This window comes from Piliocolobus tephrosceles, chromosome 3 (genome assembly GCF_002776525.5).
Source record: "Piliocolobus tephrosceles isolate RC106 chromosome 3, ASM277652v3, whole genome shotgun sequence".
Lineage (NCBI taxonomy): Eukaryota > Metazoa > Chordata > Mammalia > Primates > Cercopithecidae > Piliocolobus > Piliocolobus tephrosceles.
Window position 1 is genome coordinate 170,308,588 of NC_045436.1, and position 18,162 is coordinate 170,326,749.

An 18,162-nucleotide genomic window follows, 5' to 3' on the forward strand; every position below is an offset into this window, starting at 1 on the left:
AAATAAATAAATAAATAAATAAATAAATAAATAAATAAATAAATAAATTGTGGTTCTAAATATTTCTTCCACCTTCTTACTAACTTTTGGTTCAGAATTGGTCTTTGATGCAGTAACCAGGATTCTGAGACAGGTAGCGGAAATGCCTTACTAGTAGAAGAGAATTCTGTACAGTAGTTACAAGTTAAAATGTTAAGTCAGGAAGAAATAGACGCCACAGAGAAGCTCTTCCAAGCAACTTAAGCAAAGCCCCTGCTTAAGTTTTGCCTTTTCTATTTTAAGTAAAGTTTCAGTTAAAATATTACCATAATCATATAACATCTGGCTGTAGCTGAGTCAGGTCATCTGCTTGGAGGAGAGTGATGCATACATTTGACTTTGTCTGCTTAGGCTTCTCCCCTTTTCTGTCAATAAAATTATGTGTGTGTCCTGGGAACTGCTATGTTCTCCTCCAATCCCACTCTCTGGTCACAGTGGAATGCCTGGTCGTGGTACCTAACTCAGGCTCAGAGGACACATCTCTGCTGGCTGAAGATACTAGATGTGAACTTGTATGATGTTGGTGACCATGTGGCTAAGTAGAGAAAACCTGTCTGCAGAGGAGGAGCATGATGCCAGTACCTCAAAGAAGCTGAGAGAGGATGGAGAAGGTTCCTGGCAGCAGGCCAGGCACAGATGCGCTCATGCTATTCACACGTTTTTAGATATTTAATGCTATTTTGAGATTTCATCATCCAGTAAACTCCCCTTCGTACCTAAGGTAGTTCAAAATCGGCTTTTATCTCCTGTGATCAAAGTCCAAACTAATACAGAGAAGAACCAAATAACCAACCATATTATTCAAGAATAGTTTTGGCATGAAAAATCTTCGTGGTACTAATTCCTGATGGCTCTCCATTTACCTTGTTAAGTATTAATAAAAGTGCATGTGTCTACAGCTCATGAAGGGCAGGAAAAAAGAAAAAAAAAGTGCATGTGTTTGGTTTCACTAGCCTGTCCCACCTACACGGGCCTGTTACCTGCAATTCCTCAAAGGCTCCTCTGCCCCACGCCGGGAGATGTGATCTGCCCTCCTCTGAGTCTTTGTTCCTCCTGCTGCGCTTGACCAGGATGGATGTCCAGCCCTGTTCCTTTACCTCCTTCCTGCCCCACCCACCCCATGGCTGTTCAGATCCTATCCCTCTAGTTTTCCCTGTAGTGCTTTACCAGTGTGCTGAGTATGCGACACTTAGTAAATACTACATTAAAATGGGATTGAATTCCTAAGGCATTCAAATATTATTAGCCATATTAACCCCTAAGATATTTTTCAACCCTGCAATTCTAATTGTACGCAGTTCAGTTGACTCAGAATCCTGGTTACTGATTAGTTTATATATCATTATATTGAGGCAGAGAGATTATTTAAATGGTGAATTCAAGAAAAAGCATAGAAAGGTTTTGTATAAAAGTGCAACAAAAGAGAAACCGCTATTGCTAATGACAACATAACAAAAACAAAATACATATACAGTAGTATACCTAATAGCACAGCAGGTACTTTATTATTTTATTAACCCCTCTATGGCAATTTCTTACCTGGAATACCTTTTCCATAATTTCTCGGTCATAGACTGGAACTTGCTTATAATTTCGGAATTCTGGCACCTCTTGGCTTCTAAGACAAAGAAGCCTAAATCGTTTGGATCTATTTAATTCTTGATCTGAAACAAAGTTAAATTCCTGTTGCAGCTGCTCCAGTCTAAAGAAATCAGGGACATAGGATTCACCACTGGTAGCAACCTATAAAAAACGGAAAATGCAAAACTCCAGATGACAGTCAGATCTCATCCAAAGAAACTTGGCACTCAGTGTCAAGGAACATTTAAAAGTTTTTGATTACAAGATTTGAAAGAAAAAATACTTTAAAATGTAGTAATAATGAGTCACATGCTATTATATTCATTTAGTAGCTGTGAACAATACCACAAATCATTTTTCCAAACAATAAAAATTATGTTTCACTTTTGGTGTTCATGCTTCCCTAGTAGTGTTATTATGCAAATATACAGACTGAAAAAGAAGAGATTTGTGCCAGACTGCAGTGTATTACTAGGTGCCTACTAGAAATAAGATTACTCATATACATATTGTATATAAAATTAAATAAATGACTTTTTAATGTCATGCACATATGCAGATAAAGGCCTCAGAGGCAGCTAGTCAGCTTTACTTGGCTCCACAGCCATGCTTTCCTGTCTCTGAAGAGCACCTCACAGCCTTGGTCATTGAGAAAAGTGAGCCAGAGATGGATCCAGGCCAGACAGCCTCCAAGGCCCTTGTGCATTGTTTCAAGATGGCCAGGTCCAGCACCTCTGAGAAGCTGAGCAGATGGGGACTGCATCTCACCCAGGTGCTGCCCGCCCCTCTGCTTGATGCTTTGCTGGCTGTAACCTCCTGAGCAGAGGGAAAAGCAGTGCCCCAAGATGTGCTGGGGCCTTGTATGGGAAAGGCAGTTCTGCTGTGAAAATCCTGGTTCATAACAAGAGACCAGTCAAGAAGGCAATCTCTGTTTTGTTCTTTGATGGGAAAACATATAGTTAAAAATAAAATAATGAAAGTGATGTGTCTATTGAAATGTGATTTGAAAACCTTACATGGAATAGACTACATTTTAGTTAATAATGACCCAAATTTCCTAATATTTCTATTAGGCACACTAAGGTGTATCATGTTGAAGGAGAGTTCATATAAGTCAAAATAAACCAAGGTTTGTTACGGGACTTGGAAAAACTAGAACCAAAATGAAAATGTTCATACTGGCTACAATTATCCTATTGATAAATGCATACTGATAGCCATAAGGATGTGTTACCTACTTGTTTATTATGGTTTTGTGTGAATAATGAAGTTGCCAATAAAACTGATTATATTTGATACCAAGAAAAATAAACTGATGTTCCAATTTATTCATAAATTCACTGAAGACAAGTTTGAATATTATGGTAGATATGAGCAATTTATCTGGTAAATACTTAAGTGAAACCTAAATGGTAACCTAATTAATCAACAACAAGAAAACAAAACAAATTTTTCTTAAAATGCCCCATCAGTGCTTTAAGTTATGATGAAAAAAGCAAGTGTCCTGAAATCAGATCAACTTATTAGCTGTGTGACCTTGAGCAAATACCGCTGAGTTTCTGAACTCAGCTTCCTCTCTGTAGAAGGGAAAATAAAACCTTTAGGAGTTTTACAGAGGTTAGAGGTAGGAGTGACAACAACAACAATATTTACTGCTCACAAATTGTGTGCTCAGATAAAGGGGTTTTGATTTTTAATTTCTTTTTTTTTTTTTAATTATTATACTTTAAGTTCTAGGGTACATGTGCATAACGTGCAGGTTTGTTACATATGTATACTTGTGCCATGTTGGTGTGCTGCACCCATCAACTCGTCAGCACCCATCAATTCGTCATTTATATCAGGTATACCTCCCAATGCAATCCCTCCCCCCTCCCCCGCCATGATAGGCCCCGATGTGTGATGTTCCCCTTCCCGAGTCCAAGTGATGTCATTGTTCAGTTCCCACCTATGAGTGAGAACATGCGGTGTTTGGTTTTCTGTTCTTGTGATAGTTTGCTAAGAATGATGGTTTCCAGCTGCATCCATGTCCCTACAAAGGACGCAAACTCATCCTTTTTTATGGCTGCATAATATTCCACGGTGTATATGTGCCACATTTTCTTAATCCAGTCTGTCACAGATGGACATTTGGGTTGATTCCAAGACTTTGCTATTGTGAATAGTGCCGCAATAAACATACGTGTGCATGTGTCTTTATACCAGCATGGTTTATAATCCTTTGGGTATATACCCAGTAGTGGGATGGCTGGGTCATATGGTACATCTAGATCTAGATCCTTGAGGAATCGCCATACTGTTTTCCATAATGGTTGAACTAGTTTACAATCCCACCAACAGTGTAAAAGTGTTCCTGTTTCTCCACATCCTCTCCAGCACCTGTTGTTTCCTGACTTTTGAATGATTGCCATTCTAACTGGTGTGAGATGGTATCTCATTGTGGTTTTGATTTGCATTTCTCTGATGGCCAGTGATGATGAGCATTTTTTCATGTGTCTGTTGGCTGTATGAATGTCTTCTTTTGAGAAATGTCTGTTCATATCCTTTGCCCACTTTTTGATGGGGTTGTTTGTTTTTTTCTTGTAAATTTGTTTGAGTTCTTTGTAGATTCTGGATATTAGCCCTTTGTCAGATGAGTAGATTGCAAAAATTTTCTCCCATTCTATAGGTTGCCTGTTCACTCTGATGGTAGTTTCTTTTGCTGTGCAGAAGCTCTTTAGTTTAATCATATCCAATTTGTCAATTTTTGGCTTTTGCTGCCGTTGCTTTTTGTGTTTTAGACATGAAGTCCTTGCCCATGCCTATGTCCTGAATGGTACCACCTAGATTTTCTTCTAGGGTTTTTATGGTATTAGGTCTAACATTTAAGTCTCTAATCCATCTTGAATTAATTTTCGTATAAGGAGTAAGGGAAAGGATCCAGTTTCAGCTTTCTACTTATGGCTAGCCAATTTTCCCAGCACCATTTATTAAATAGGGAGTCCTTTCCCCATTTCTTGTTTCTCTCAGGTTTGTCAAAGATCAGATGGCTGTAGATGTGTGGTATTATTTCTGAGGACTCCGTTCTGTTCCATTGGTCTATATCTCTGTTTTGGTACCAGTACCATGCTGTTTTGGTTACTGTAGCCTTGTAGTATAGTTTGAAGTCAGGTAGCATGATGCCTCCAGCTTTGTTCTTTTGACTTAGGATTGTCTTGGCAATGCGGGCTCTTTTTTGGTTCCATATGAACTTTAAAGCCGTTTTTCCCAATTCTGTGAAGAAACTCATTGGTAGCTTGATGGGGATGGCATTGAATCTATAAATAACTTTGGGCAGTATGGCCATTTTCACAATATTGATTCTTCCTATCCATGAGCATGGTATGTTCTTCCATTTGTTAGTGTCCTCTTTGATTTCACTGAGCAGGGGTTTGTAGTTCTCCTTGAAGAGGTCCTTTATATCCCTTGTAAGTTGGATTTCTAGGTATTTTATTCTCTCTGAAGCAATTGTGAATGGAAGTTCATTCATGATTTGGCTCTCTGTTTGTCTGTTACTGGTGTATAAGAATGCTTGTGATTTTTGCACATTAATTTTGTATCCTGAGACTTTGCTGAAGTTGCTTATCAGCTTAAGAAGATTTTGGGCTGAGACAATGGGGTTTTCTAAATATACAATCATGTCGTCTGCAAACAGGGACAATTTGACTTCTTCTTTTCCTAACTGGATACCCTTTATTTCTTTCTCTTGCCTGATTGCCCTAGCCAGAACTTCTAACACTATGTTGAATAGGAGTGGTGAGAGAGGGCATCCCTGTCTTGTGCCAGTTTTCAAAGGGAATTTTTCCAGTTTTTGCCCATTCAGTATGATATTGGCCGTGGGTTTGTCATAAATAGCTCTTATTATTTTGAGGTACGTTCCATCAATACCGAATTTATTGAGCGTTTTTAGCATGAAGGGCTGTTGAATTTTGTCAAAAGCCTTTTCTGCATCTATTGAGTTAATCATGTGGTTCTTGTCTTTGGTTCTGTTTATATGCTGGATTACGTTGATTGATTTGCGAATGTTGAACCAGCCTTGCATCCCAGGGATGAAGCCCACTTGATCATGGTGGATAAGCTTTTTGATGTGCTGCTGAATCCGTTTTGCCAGTATTTTATTGGGGATTTTTGCATCGATGTTCATCAGGGATATTAGTCTAAAATTTTCTTTTTTTTTGTTGTGTCTCTGCCGGGCTTTGGTATCAGGATGATGTTGGCCTCATAAAATGAGTTATGGAGGATTCCCTCTTTTTCTATTGATTGGAATAGTTTCAGAAGGAATGGTACCAGCTCCTCTTTGTACCTCTGGTAGAATTCAGCTGTGAATCCATCTGGTCCTGGACTTTTTTTGGTTGGTAGGCTATTAATTATTGCCTCAATTTCAGAGCCTGCTATTGGTCTATTCAGGGATTCAACTTCTTCCTGGTTTAGTCTTGGAAGAGTGTAAGCGTCCAGGAAATTATCCATTTCTTCTAGATTTTCTAGTTGATTTGCGTAGAGGTGTTTATAGTATTCTCTGATGGTAGTTTGTATTTCTGTGGGGTCGGTGGTGATATCCCCTTTATCATTTTTAATTGCGTCTATTTGATTCTTCTCTCTTTTCTTCTTTATTAGTCTTGCTAGCGGTATGTCAATTTTGTTGATCTTTTCAAAAAACCAACTCCTGGATTCATTGATTTTTTGGAGGGTTTTTTGTGTCTCTATCTCCTTCAGTTCTGCTCTGATCTTAGTTATTTCTTGCCTTCTGCTAGCTTTTGAATGTGTTTGCTCTTGCTTCTCTGGTTCTTTTAATTGTGATGTTAGAGTGTCCATTTTAGATCTTTCCAGCTTTCTCTTGTGGGCATTTAGTGCTATAAATTTCCCTCTACACACTACTTTAAATGTGTTCCAGAGATTCTGGTATGTTGTATCTTTTTCTCATTGGTTTCAAAGAACATCTTTATTTCTGCCTTCATTTCGTTATGTACCCAGTAGTCATTCAGGAGCAGGTTGTTCAGTTTCCATGTAGTTGAGCGGTTTTGATTGAGTTTCTTAGTCCTGAGTTCTAGTTTGATTGCACTGTGGTCTGAGAGACAGTTTGTTATAATTTCTGTTCTTTTACATTTGCTAAGGAGTGCTTTACTTCCAATTATGTGGTCAATTTTGGAATAAGTGCGATGTGGTGCTGAGAAGAATGTATATTCTGTTGATTTTGGGTGGAGAGTTCTATAAATGTCTATTAGGTTCGCTTGGTGCAGAGATGAGTTCAATTCCTGGATATCCTTGTTAACTTTCTGTCTCGTTTATCTGTCTAATGTTGACAATGGAGTGTTGAAGTCTCCCATTATTATTGCATGGTAGTCTAGGTCTCTTTGTAAGTCTCTAAGGACTTGCTTTATGAATTTGGGTGCTCCTGTATTGGGTGCATATATACTTAGGATAGTTAGCTCTTCCTGTTGAATTGATCCCTTTACCATTATGTAATGGCCTTCTTTGTCTCTTTTGATCTTTGATGGTTTAAAGTCTGTTTTATCAGAGACTAGGATTGCAACCCCTGCTTTTTTTTGTTCTCCATTTGCTTGGTAGATCTTCCTCCATCCCTTTATTTTGAGCCTATGTATGTCTCTGCATGTGAGATGGGTCTCCTGAAGACAGCAGACTGATGGGTCTTGACTCTTTATCCAGTTTGCCAGTCTGTGTCTTTTAATTTAACCATTTAGTCCATTAACATTTAAGGTTAATATTGTTATGTGTGAACTTGATCCTGCCATTATGATATTAACTGGTTATTTTGCTCATTAGTTGATGCAGTTTCTTCCTAGCCTCGATGGTCTTTACATTTTGGCATATTTTTGCAATGGCTGGTTCCGGTTGTTCCTTTCCATGTTTACGGCTTCCTTCAGGGTCTCTTGTAAGGCAGGCCTGGTGGTGACAAAATCTCTAAGCATTTGCTTATCTGTAAAGGATTTTATTTCTCCTTCACTGATGAAACTTAGTTTGGCTGGATATGAAATTCTGGGTTTAAAATTCTTTTCTTTAAGAATGTTGAATATTGGCCCCCACTCTCTTCTGGCTTGTAGAGTTTCTGCCGAGAGGTCTGCTGTTAGTCTGATGGGCTTCCCTTTGTGGGTAACCCGACCTTTCTCTCTGGCTGCCCTTAAGATTTTTTCCTTCATTTCAACTTTGGTGAATCTGGCAATTATGTGTCTTGGAGTTGCTCTTCTCGAGGAGTATCTTTGTGGTGTTCTCTCTATTTCCTGAATTTGAATGTTGGCCTGCCCTACTAGGTTGGGGAAGTTCTCCTGGATGATATCCTGAAGAGTGTTTTCCAACTTGGTTCCGTTTTCCCCCTCACTTTCAGGCACCCCAATCAGACGTAGATTTGGTCTTTTTACATAATCCCATACTTCTTGCAGGCTTTGTTCATTTCTTTTTCTTCTTTTTTCTTTTGGTTTCTCTTCTCGCTTCATTTCATTCATTTGATCCTCAATCGCTGATACTCTTTCTTCCAGTTGATCAAGTCAGTTACTGAAGCTTGTGGATTTGTCACGTATTTCTCTTGTCATGGTTTTCATCTCTGTCATTTTATTTATGACCTTCTCTGCATTAATTATTCTAGCTAGCAATTCTTCCACTCTTTTTTCAAGATTTTTAGTTTCTTTGCGCTGGGTACGTAATTCCTCCTTTAACTCTGAGAAATTTGATGGATTGAAGCCTTCTTCTCTCATCTCGTCAAAGTCATTCTCTGACCAGCTTTGATCCGTTGCTGGCGATGAGCTGCGCTCCTTTGCAGGAGGAGATGCACTCTTATTTTTTGAATTTCCAGCTTTTCTGCCCTGCTTCTTCCCCATCTTTGTGGTTTTATCTGCTTCTGGTCTTTGATGATGGTGACGTACTGATGGGGTTTTGGTATAGGTGTTCTTCCTGTTTGATAGTTTTCCTTCTAATAGTCAGGACTCTCAGCTGTAGGTCTGTTGGAGATTGCTCAAGGTCCACTCCAGACCCTGTTTGCCTGGGTATCAGCAGCAGAGGTTGCAGAAGATAGAATATTGCTGAACAGCGAGTGTACCTGTCTGATTCTTACTTTGGCAGCTTCCTCTCAGGGGTGTACTCCACCCTGCGAGGTGTGGGGTGTCAGACTGCCCCTAGTGGGGGATGTCTCCCAGTTAGGCTACTCAGGGGTCAGGGACCCACTTGAGCAGGCAGTCTGTCCGTTCTCAGATCTCAATCTCCGTGTTGGGAGATCCACTGCTCTCTTCAAAGCTGTCAGACAGAGTCGTTCGGGTCTGCACAGGCCTCTGCTGCTTCCCCTGTTGTTTTTTTAGCTGTGCCCTGTCCCCAGAGGTGGAGTCTACAGAGACAGGCAGGTTTCCTTGAGCTGCTGTGAGCTCCACCCAGTTCGAGCTTCCCAGCGGCTTTGTTTACCTACTTAAGCCTCAGCAATGGCGGGCGCCCCTCCCCCAGCCTCACTGGTGCCTTGTGGTTAGATCTCAGACTGCTGTGCTAGCAATGAGGGAGGCTCCGTGGCCGTGGGACCCTCCTGGCCAGGTGTGGGTATAGTCTCCTGGTGTGCCCGTTTCCTTAAAGCACAGTATTGGGGTGGGAATTACCCGATTTTCCAGGTGTTATGTGTCTCAGTTCGCCTGGCTAGGAAAAGGGATTCCCTTCCCCCTTGCGCTTCCCAGGTGAGGCAATGCCTCGCCCTGCTTCAGCTCTCGCTGGTCGGGCTGCAGCAGCTGACCAGCACTGATTGTCCTGCACTCCCCAGTGAGATGACCCCAGTACCTCCGTTGAAAATGCAGAAATCACCGGTCTTCTGTGTCGCTTGCGCTGGGAGTTGGAGACTGGAGCTGTTCCTATTGGGCCATCTTGCTCCGCCTTCCGGGGTTTTGTTTGTTTGTTTGTTTTTGAGATGGGAGTCTCTATTGCCCAGACTGGAGTGCAGTGGCAAGATCACAGCTTACTGAAGCCTCAACCTTTTGGACTCAATTGATCCTCCCACCTCAGCCTCCTTAGTAGCTGGGACTATAGGTGTGTGCCACCATGCCAAGCACGTTTTTACATTTTTTGCAGAGGTGGGGTTTCGCCATGTTGCTCAGTCTGGTTTTGAACTCTTGGGCTCAAGTGATCCTCCTGCCTTGGCCTCCCAAAGTGCTGGAATTATAGGCATGAGCCACCATCCCTGGCCAACTTAAGTATTTATATGCAGCTGTTCATTTCCTCATGACCACACTATGACAGCACAGGGCTTAGAAGTACCAAATGCTTGCCTTGGTCCCGTAGCCAGGCAAGAAGCAGAGCTGGAATTCAAACTTGGCATTCAACCCAGCACCCATGTTCTTAAACAGTATTGCATAGGAGAAGCTAGCGTAAAGGAAAATTGTGTAAAAGGCCAAGTCAAAAAATGGCATGTGTTCCTCTTGCTACATACCGAGATTAGCTGCATCAAAGGGGCATTGTTGGGGTCATTTGGGTCGAGCTTGGACTCTGCTGCCCACTTGGCCAACTTTTTCATGTCCGTCAGTCCTGATGTGCCAATAGATGAGATGGCATCTGCTCTCTTCAAAGCACTGAAAAGAACAGTTGATTCCATGAAACTGACTTGATCACAAAACAGTTTGCATCAGGACCTCAAATTCTAGAGATAGCATCACTTAGGGAAACTATTATCCTCCATGAGAGAAAATGTTATCATAAGGAAGAATTTTGTCATTTTTCTTTACTTGATGATGGCTATTAAACATATGATAAGGACAATAAATAAATAGGAATGGAAGGAGTGCAACTATGACTAATTCCTACACTCTCTCCAGTGCATAAAAGTGCCCCTCAGTCCCTGGATTCTGGCCAGTAAAGAGGAGCCTCTGTATCTGGTGCTGGAAGCCCACAAACCCTCACATCCCAGGCCACTGAGGCCCACTATAGCTGAGACAAACCAAAAGAAAAAGAAACAAAACCAACTCTTTTTTTGAGACAGTCTTGCTCTGTCGGCTAGGCTAGAGTGCAGTGGTACAATTTCAGCTCACTACAACCTCCGCTTCCTAGGTTCAAGTGATTCTCATGCCTCAGTCACCCAAGTAGCTGGGATTGCAGGCATGCGCGACCATGCCCAGCTAGTTTTGTTGTTGTTGTTGTTTCAGTAGAGATGGGGTTTTGCCGTGTTGGCCAAGCTGGTCTCAGACTCTTGACCTCAAGTGATCTGCCTGCCTCGGCCTCCCAAAGTACTGGGATTATAGGTGTGAGCCACCATGCCCAGCCTAAAACCAACTGTTAAACAACCAACTTAAGCACCAGCTTTGGACACACGGAAATCAAAGGAAGCCACTGTCAGCAAGGTTGAGCTGGGGCTTTATTAATAGTCCTGCATATCTTGTTAATCACATTGTGTTTTACCTTCTATCCTGAGGAGTTGAAAGCTTTACTCCCCAGGAGATTTTTCTAACACTAAACACAAGTGAAATGAATGCAGACTTCTTACATTCAAAGGCATAGTCAAGCCTCCACTGGAAGTGGCTTCTGACTTAGCACAGAGCAGCATCTCCTTGTGGTTTTTATCCCATGAACATGGGTGGTCATTATGGGGATGCAGAGGGCATCAGGGGAACTAAACGAGCCCCATTCTGTTTTTCCACAAGTTGAACATCACAGCCTGTGACTTGGAAAGTGTCTTCTTGATGATTACAATGAATCCTTTTATTTTAGAGGTGAGGCAACTGAGGCCTGGAATGGTGAAATGATTGACTGTAGACACATTTACTGTGGAATGACAGAGAGAGGCTCTGACAGAGGAAGACCCAGGCCACAGGCTAATACAATCTAGGCTTCAGGGACAAGCATCAAACACAGGGAGGGGCTGGCCTAGGTTGAGGCCCAGAGTGCCTTTCTTCTGTTCTGAGTAGAGACTCAAGGATCTAGCAATCAAGGGAGGAGACTGGAGAATGGGTACTTTCATGTAAATAGCAGTTCCTACACCAATCATCATTAGCAACAAACCTTTACTAAGGGCCAAATATATACAGTTCTGTGATGCTGTGCACCTCCCCCATCTGTAAAATAGGGGAAAGAGTACCTTCTAGAGTTACTGTGAAGATTAAGTTCTTTTCACTGTATCTAATACTGATAAACATTTAATATTTGTTAGGTTATTAATATTTTTACTTTTTTGGACTAGAGGTTGTTATAATTTTTTTTTTTTTGTTTTTACCTTAAGAATAAAAAACTCTTAAAAATACTGGCACCTGACAATAAAGGAAAGAATATGGTATTGCAAGCTTTCTTTCCCCTTCATTATCTTTAATGCTGACACTGACATTGCTCATCAATTTACTCTCACCATGTATTACCTCCGAAATCCGATGTTCTGCTGTGACAGTGGAGGAATTAAAGGTATCCCGTTTTCTCCGATGGCCCATGCCACACTATGAGACACTTTCCCTGAGGTCATCAGAATCAGCTGGTTACTGCCATCAGCTTCAAATGAGAAGGGCACTCCTAGGGAAACACCAGATTAAACAGGATGCTGTTTAGAAAGAGGAACTGAACCTAGTCCTGGCAAGAAAGCAGATAGTAGACAAATGGAACATGGAGTGGGTGGGGGTGATGAAGATGGAGCACGTGATTCAAGCTGGTGTCACTGAATTTCTTCAGGTGATGATGCTGACAGCTGCTCAGCTCTGTCTCTGATGGCAGAGAGTAGATGTTCTCATGACGCACTCTCGAGTGGGTCCACCTGCTTCACAGCTTTGTGACCTTGGACAAGTTAGTTAACTTCTCTGAGCCTTAGTTTTCAATGTATAAATCAGGGATACTAAATAGCACCTTCTTTGCAGAGTTATTTCAAAGACATTTATTTACTTAGTCATTCAAAATACTTATTTGAGCTTCTACTTCATGCCAGGCACTATTGCAGGCACTGAAGATAGCAGTAAAGAGCCAAAACTGATAAGAGTCCCTGTTCTAAAAACTGAGAAAGAAAAGAACTTCTGTTCTCATGGAGTGTATATATGAGTCAGGGAGAGAAGCAATACTAAGAGAAATGCTTAGTATGTTAGAGACTGTATGTAAGTATGTTAGTATACTAACAGAAATACTTAGTATGTTAGAGACTAGTATGCAAGTGCTAAGGAGAAATAAATTAGGGAAGGTATATAGAAAATTTGTGCTTTGGAGAGTGGAGAGGGGATAAACTTTTAGATGGGGTGGCCAAGAAAGCCTCAGTGAAGGTGACTTTTGAATAAATGGCTGAAGAAAATGAGGAAATAGAGGTAGAGGTGTGTTATTTTGGGAAAGAGCATTACTGGCAGAAGGAACAAGTGCAAGCACCCTAAGATAGAAGTGAGGAACAGGAGTTAAATAAGTTAGTATTTGCAAAGCACTTACATAATGCCTGGCAAATAGTGATCGCACAACACATGTTAATTATTACTAAGCTATTGTAGCTACAGTAAAGTCTCATTGATTTGGCTCTAACAATTGGAATTTAATGGTAAAAACACTCTGGGCAGTTATTTAATCAACTAAAGGAGAAGATTTTCAAGCACTAAATGAAGTAACTCTAAATCTTTCCTTCATATTGAACATCCTATCTTGATCTTCAAAATAACCTTATAAGACATTAAAGGAGTTATTAATAGATCCATTTTATAAATGAGGAAAATGATATGCAAAGAGGTTACATGACTACCAGAGTCTCACAGCTTGCCAATATCAGAGCTGGAACTAAAACCTGAGTCTCTAGACCTGAGGATTGGATTTGGCCTCAAATAAATAAGCAAATAAAGTTCTAGATATAAGTCACAATAAAAAAAATCAACAGATACATGAGGAAGCAAGCCACCATAAACAAGTGGCAACAAAATCAGACCAGTAAGTAGATAGATATTGGAATGATCAGATATCTAATATTTAAGAATATTTTAAATATATTTGAATAAATGAATGAATGAATGTATAAAAAGAAATGATTGAGAGTCTGGGGAAAGGAAAAAAAGCTGTCAGAACTGATAACACTGATTGGGAAATAACTAAACATAATTTCCAGAGTTGAAATACACAGTAATTGGAAGGAGAAACAGAAAGGATTAGTTCCAATAATAAGAGACAGCCAAAAAGTGAATTCACGGCTTGCAGGACAAATTTAAAGAAATTACATAGATTGTAGCACTGAAAGAAAGACATCAAATGTAATAAAGAAAGGTTAAGAAACATGGAGGAAGGAGTGAGAAGATCCATCATATATCCAATCAGAATTATAGGAGATGAGAGAATATTAATAAAAATCTCCCTATTATAATTATTTATTTCAAACTTTTTGAGCTTATGAACAACACTGTGATGTACATTTTTATGCGCAAGTCTTTGTCCTCATTTCAAATTATTTTCTTCGGAAAGATTCCTAGAAATAAAAGTAAGGCACCGAAGGTCATTTTCAAGGTTCTTAACTCACACTGCCAAACTACTTAGTAGTTGCATAATTATATGCACTTACATTGTCACCAACAGTATATAAAAAGTAACTTGGCCAAAAGTTGCATAGCATTATTGTTTGAATTTGAATTTTTGATATCCATTTTACAATTCTCTGGTTGTCTGGGAAGTGAAATAGATATATACACATTCAAATCTGACAATGACACAGTGACCATTGAAGATACTAGCTTTCCATACCACTTCCAACTCCCTCGTGGTCCAGTGTCACATGCTGATTACTGCTAAACTCCACTTCTTCAATAGGAGCCCTTCCAGTGACAACAGTAGTCTCAGGAATAGGCAGAAACACTTCAGCTAGCAAGGTGGGACTACTGTGTCCAATAGTTTCATAGACCTGAAAACGAGAGAAGAGAAATAGCCAATAAAAACAGCAAAAGGGTGAGCTCACACTCAGATTATCAGTCCATGTTGTTAGTATTTGTGCTGGTCACTGTTCCAGCCCAAAGGACTTATCTCAGTGTGGAAAGTTGAGTTGTGTTACTATGTTTCCATGGAGACGAGCTTACACCTGTTTGTGGTCAAGTTGTTGATACCTGGCTTTCTTGTCTGAACTAATCTTCTGGGTAGGGAGGTTAATCAAAGCAGTAGGCAAGGATACTTGTTTTCATTCCGAACCAATATACAGCTTACTAGGAGAAGGGGCCTCCTCCTTTTCCAGGTTCAGGTTGTATTCAGACAATAATGCCATTAGGAGGAATGGGTGGGACAGTAAGGACATGCCCCCAGATGGCTTATTATCTGTAGCAATCTCCAAGTCAGTCAGAGAAGCTCTATATGCAGAAGTACTCAAGAGTGTTACATTTTTAGTAAATCTATCAGGTTCTTCTCTTTCAGGCCTCATTTTATTTGTTAGCTGCTGAAACGCCAGATTTTTCTCAGACCTTCTCCTAGATGGAGCCAATTAGACCACCAGCAGCTCTGCTACCGATCACTGTGGTGTGTCTCATTATGATGCTATCACCATGAGGAGAAGGGCCCCACTGCAGGGCAACCCTGGTTTAAGAATACACAATCCAGCCTCAGTTGAACTCTTGGCGCCATTCGATCCCCTGTATTCTTGGTACCTCACTTTTGTGACAATATGACTTAATATTCCACAGTTCTCCTGGCTTCTTTCCTGTGTTTTATTCTTTCCCTACATGAGGTCTCTGTGACTGGTTTACATTTTTTGAAAAATGCTGATTTTGCTACTTTTATTTCTACTAATTAATCTTTATATTTTTCTTCTTATGTAATAGCCCCCACTAGTCAATATTTTCCACTTACCAATTGAATGCACAAAGATGACACCATGGATCCTTTCCGCCCACCCTCCCTTACAGGGCATATGATCTGAACTTTTTTTTTTGAGATGGGAGTCTCACTCTATCACCTAGGCTGGAGTGCAGTGCCGCAACCTTGGCTCACTGCAACCTCTGCTTCCTGGGTTCGAGCGGTTCTCCTGCCCCAGTCCCACTAGTAGCTGGGATTACAGGCACCCACCACCATGCCTGGCTAATGTTTGTATTTTTAGTAGAGACAGGGTTTCACCATGTTGGCCAGGCTGGTCTCAAACTCCTGACCTCAGGTGATCTGCCCTCCTTGGCTTCCCCATGTGCTGGGATTACAGGCATGAACTACTGCACCCAGCCTGATCTGAATTCTTGTCCGGGAGTGAGGATGAAGTGGTGCCTGGCTACTATCCTGGCCTTACTTCCCCAGTATCCATCTGCTCACCTTTGCAAGATGACTGGCTGAGCATGGAGGGTCACTGGGTCAAAGACAAAGGCAGAAATTGCACAGGTACTAAATTCAGGACCCCAGACTTAATTTTGCTGTGAGCTATTCTAATAGGCAGGAGTTCAGCAGGAAGCCCGTAAGTGGCACACTTAAAACACACTCCAAATTCATCTTTATCAGTTAAAGAGGTGATATTTTGATCTATACTAAAAAATCTTTTATGGAAAATTTCAAACATATATAATGCAAGAATAATAATATACCACAGACCTGTCACCGTGCCGTGCTTCAGTGATCACTATGTTATGACCATCTTATTTCATCTATACTCTCAGCCATTCCCCTCCTCTCCAGTATCTTGAATCTAGACATCATTTTATCTGTAAATATTTCAATATGTATCTATAATAGATAATATTTTTAAAAAGTATAATTACAATACTGTTTTTATAATAATTCCTTAATAACCTCAACTATTAGTAAGTTTCAAATTTCCTTGTGAGCCTCAAAAAATTCTGTAACATTTTGTTTGAATCAGGATCAAAATGTATTCCATATGTTGTAATTGATATGTTCCTCAAGCCTCTATTAATTTATAAGTGACCCCTCCTCTTTTAAAAAATTTTCTCTATATTTTTATTGGTTCACAACTCTGATGTGACAAGGAGTGTCATTGGTTGCTTGACCCAACACTCCTTAAGAGGCTATAATTCTATAATCTTAAAGAACTATAAGCTTAAAGAACATGTAGTAGTTATCATTTATTGCAGTGGAGACCTTGGTTTGACCTCTTAAATTACAAACTCATTGGCATGAAGTCTTGTCCCAAGAAAATGATGTCTTTTATTTAATTTTGTTTGAAATGAAAGAAACCACATTTTAAAAAAAATTTTTTTGCCAGAATTAATTGGGACAAAAATTCATTGAGACTTCCTTTTGTAGGAAGCACAGGGACTTGAGGGGCTTTCAGTGTGGTACCCTGTTTAATCTTCACCACAATCCTATGAAAGGCTATGAAAGGTGGCTTTTATTCCTCATGGGTGTTCCCTGGGCTGGTCACCATGCCTAGTGATGACCAGTAAAACATAAGTGATCACATAAAGGGTGTTTCTGAGGACATCAGTGGAAGGCGGCTTATTCCTAGTTTCTGGAGCCACATTCCTAGCTGGTGTCTAGAGAGGAACTGAATGGGGGCTCTTGGTGCCAAGTCTGTAGGCAGAGGCAATCATGGACTCTAGGGGAATGGAGGGTTTGCTAGTTGGTGTTACTGTCTTAAGAGATAATTATCAGATTTTTTTAATGAGAAAAAAATGGATTCCATCTGACAAAGCCAAAAAAAATCCAGAATTTCCCCAATCTTTATTTCCTACTCTCTTAAGATAGCAGAAGTTATTTTATTTATTTTTATTTTATATTTTTTTGGAGATGGAATTTCACTCGTTACCTAGGCTGGAGTGCAATGGAGCGATCTCAGCTCACAGCAACCTCTGTCTCCTGGGTTCAAGTGATTCTCCTGCCTCAGCCTCCTGAGTAGCTGGGATTACAGGCACGGACCACCATGCCTGGCTAATTTTCTATTTTTAATAGAGACGGGATTTCTCTATGTTGGCCAGGGTGGTCTCGAACTCCCAACCTCAGGTGATCCACCCCCCCACACCCTCCCAAAGTGCTGGGATTACAGGCGTGAGCCACTGCACCTGGCCCAGAAGTTCTTTTAAATGCTAGGAAGAAATGCTATTTTTAAAAATTAAGAAATGGGTATTTTGGGCTTTAAGTAGGCATTTATAAGTAGATCTCTCTATGATTTAGTTTCATTTTTGTTTTCTCTCAGTAGTGCTGAGGGTTCTCAGTCTCAGCATTATTGACATTCTGGGCCAGGTAATTCTTTGTTGTGGTGAGTTGTATGCTGTAGGATGCTAAGCTGCACCCTGGCCTCTCACTCATATGTGGGAGCTTAAAAAGCTGATCTTATGTAGGAAAAGAGTAGAAATATGGTTATCAAAGGCTGAGAAGCGAGGAGGGAGAGGAGGAGGATGAAGAGAGGTTCATTAATGGTATAGAAATATAGTTAGAAGGAATAAGTTCTAGTGTTTGATAGCACAGTAGGGTTACTAGAGTTAACAATAATTTACTGTATGTTTCAAAATAGCTAGAAGAGAAGATTTAAAATGTTTGCAACACAAATGATAAATGTTTGAGGTAATAGATATTCTAAATACCCTGATTTGATCATTATACATTCTATGCATGTATCAAAATACCACATGTACCCCATACATATATACAATTATTATGTATCAATAAAAAAGTTTTTAAAAATCACAGAATATTATAAAG

General features: G+C 40.3%; 1 protein-coding gene across 3 annotated transcripts in view; it reads right to left on the bottom strand.

Moving 5' to 3' along the window:
• CC2D2A (coiled-coil and C2 domain containing 2A) overlaps nt 1-18,162 on the bottom strand; it is a 142,956-nt gene that overhangs the window by 44,325 nt on the left and 80,469 nt on the right. For all 3 annotated transcript variants that reach the window (XM_026455630.1, XM_026455632.1, XM_026455631.1), the window contains 4 exons: nt 14,284-14,440; nt 11,961-12,108; nt 10,049-10,187; nt 1,579-1,782 (listed from right to left, as the gene is read on the bottom strand). In XM_026455630.1, the coding sequence (XP_026311415.1) occupies nt 1,579-1,782; nt 10,049-10,187; nt 11,961-12,108; nt 14,284-14,440 (648 nt within the window). The remainder of the gene's footprint in view (nt 1-1,578; nt 1,783-10,048; nt 10,188-11,960; nt 12,109-14,283; nt 14,441-18,162) is intronic.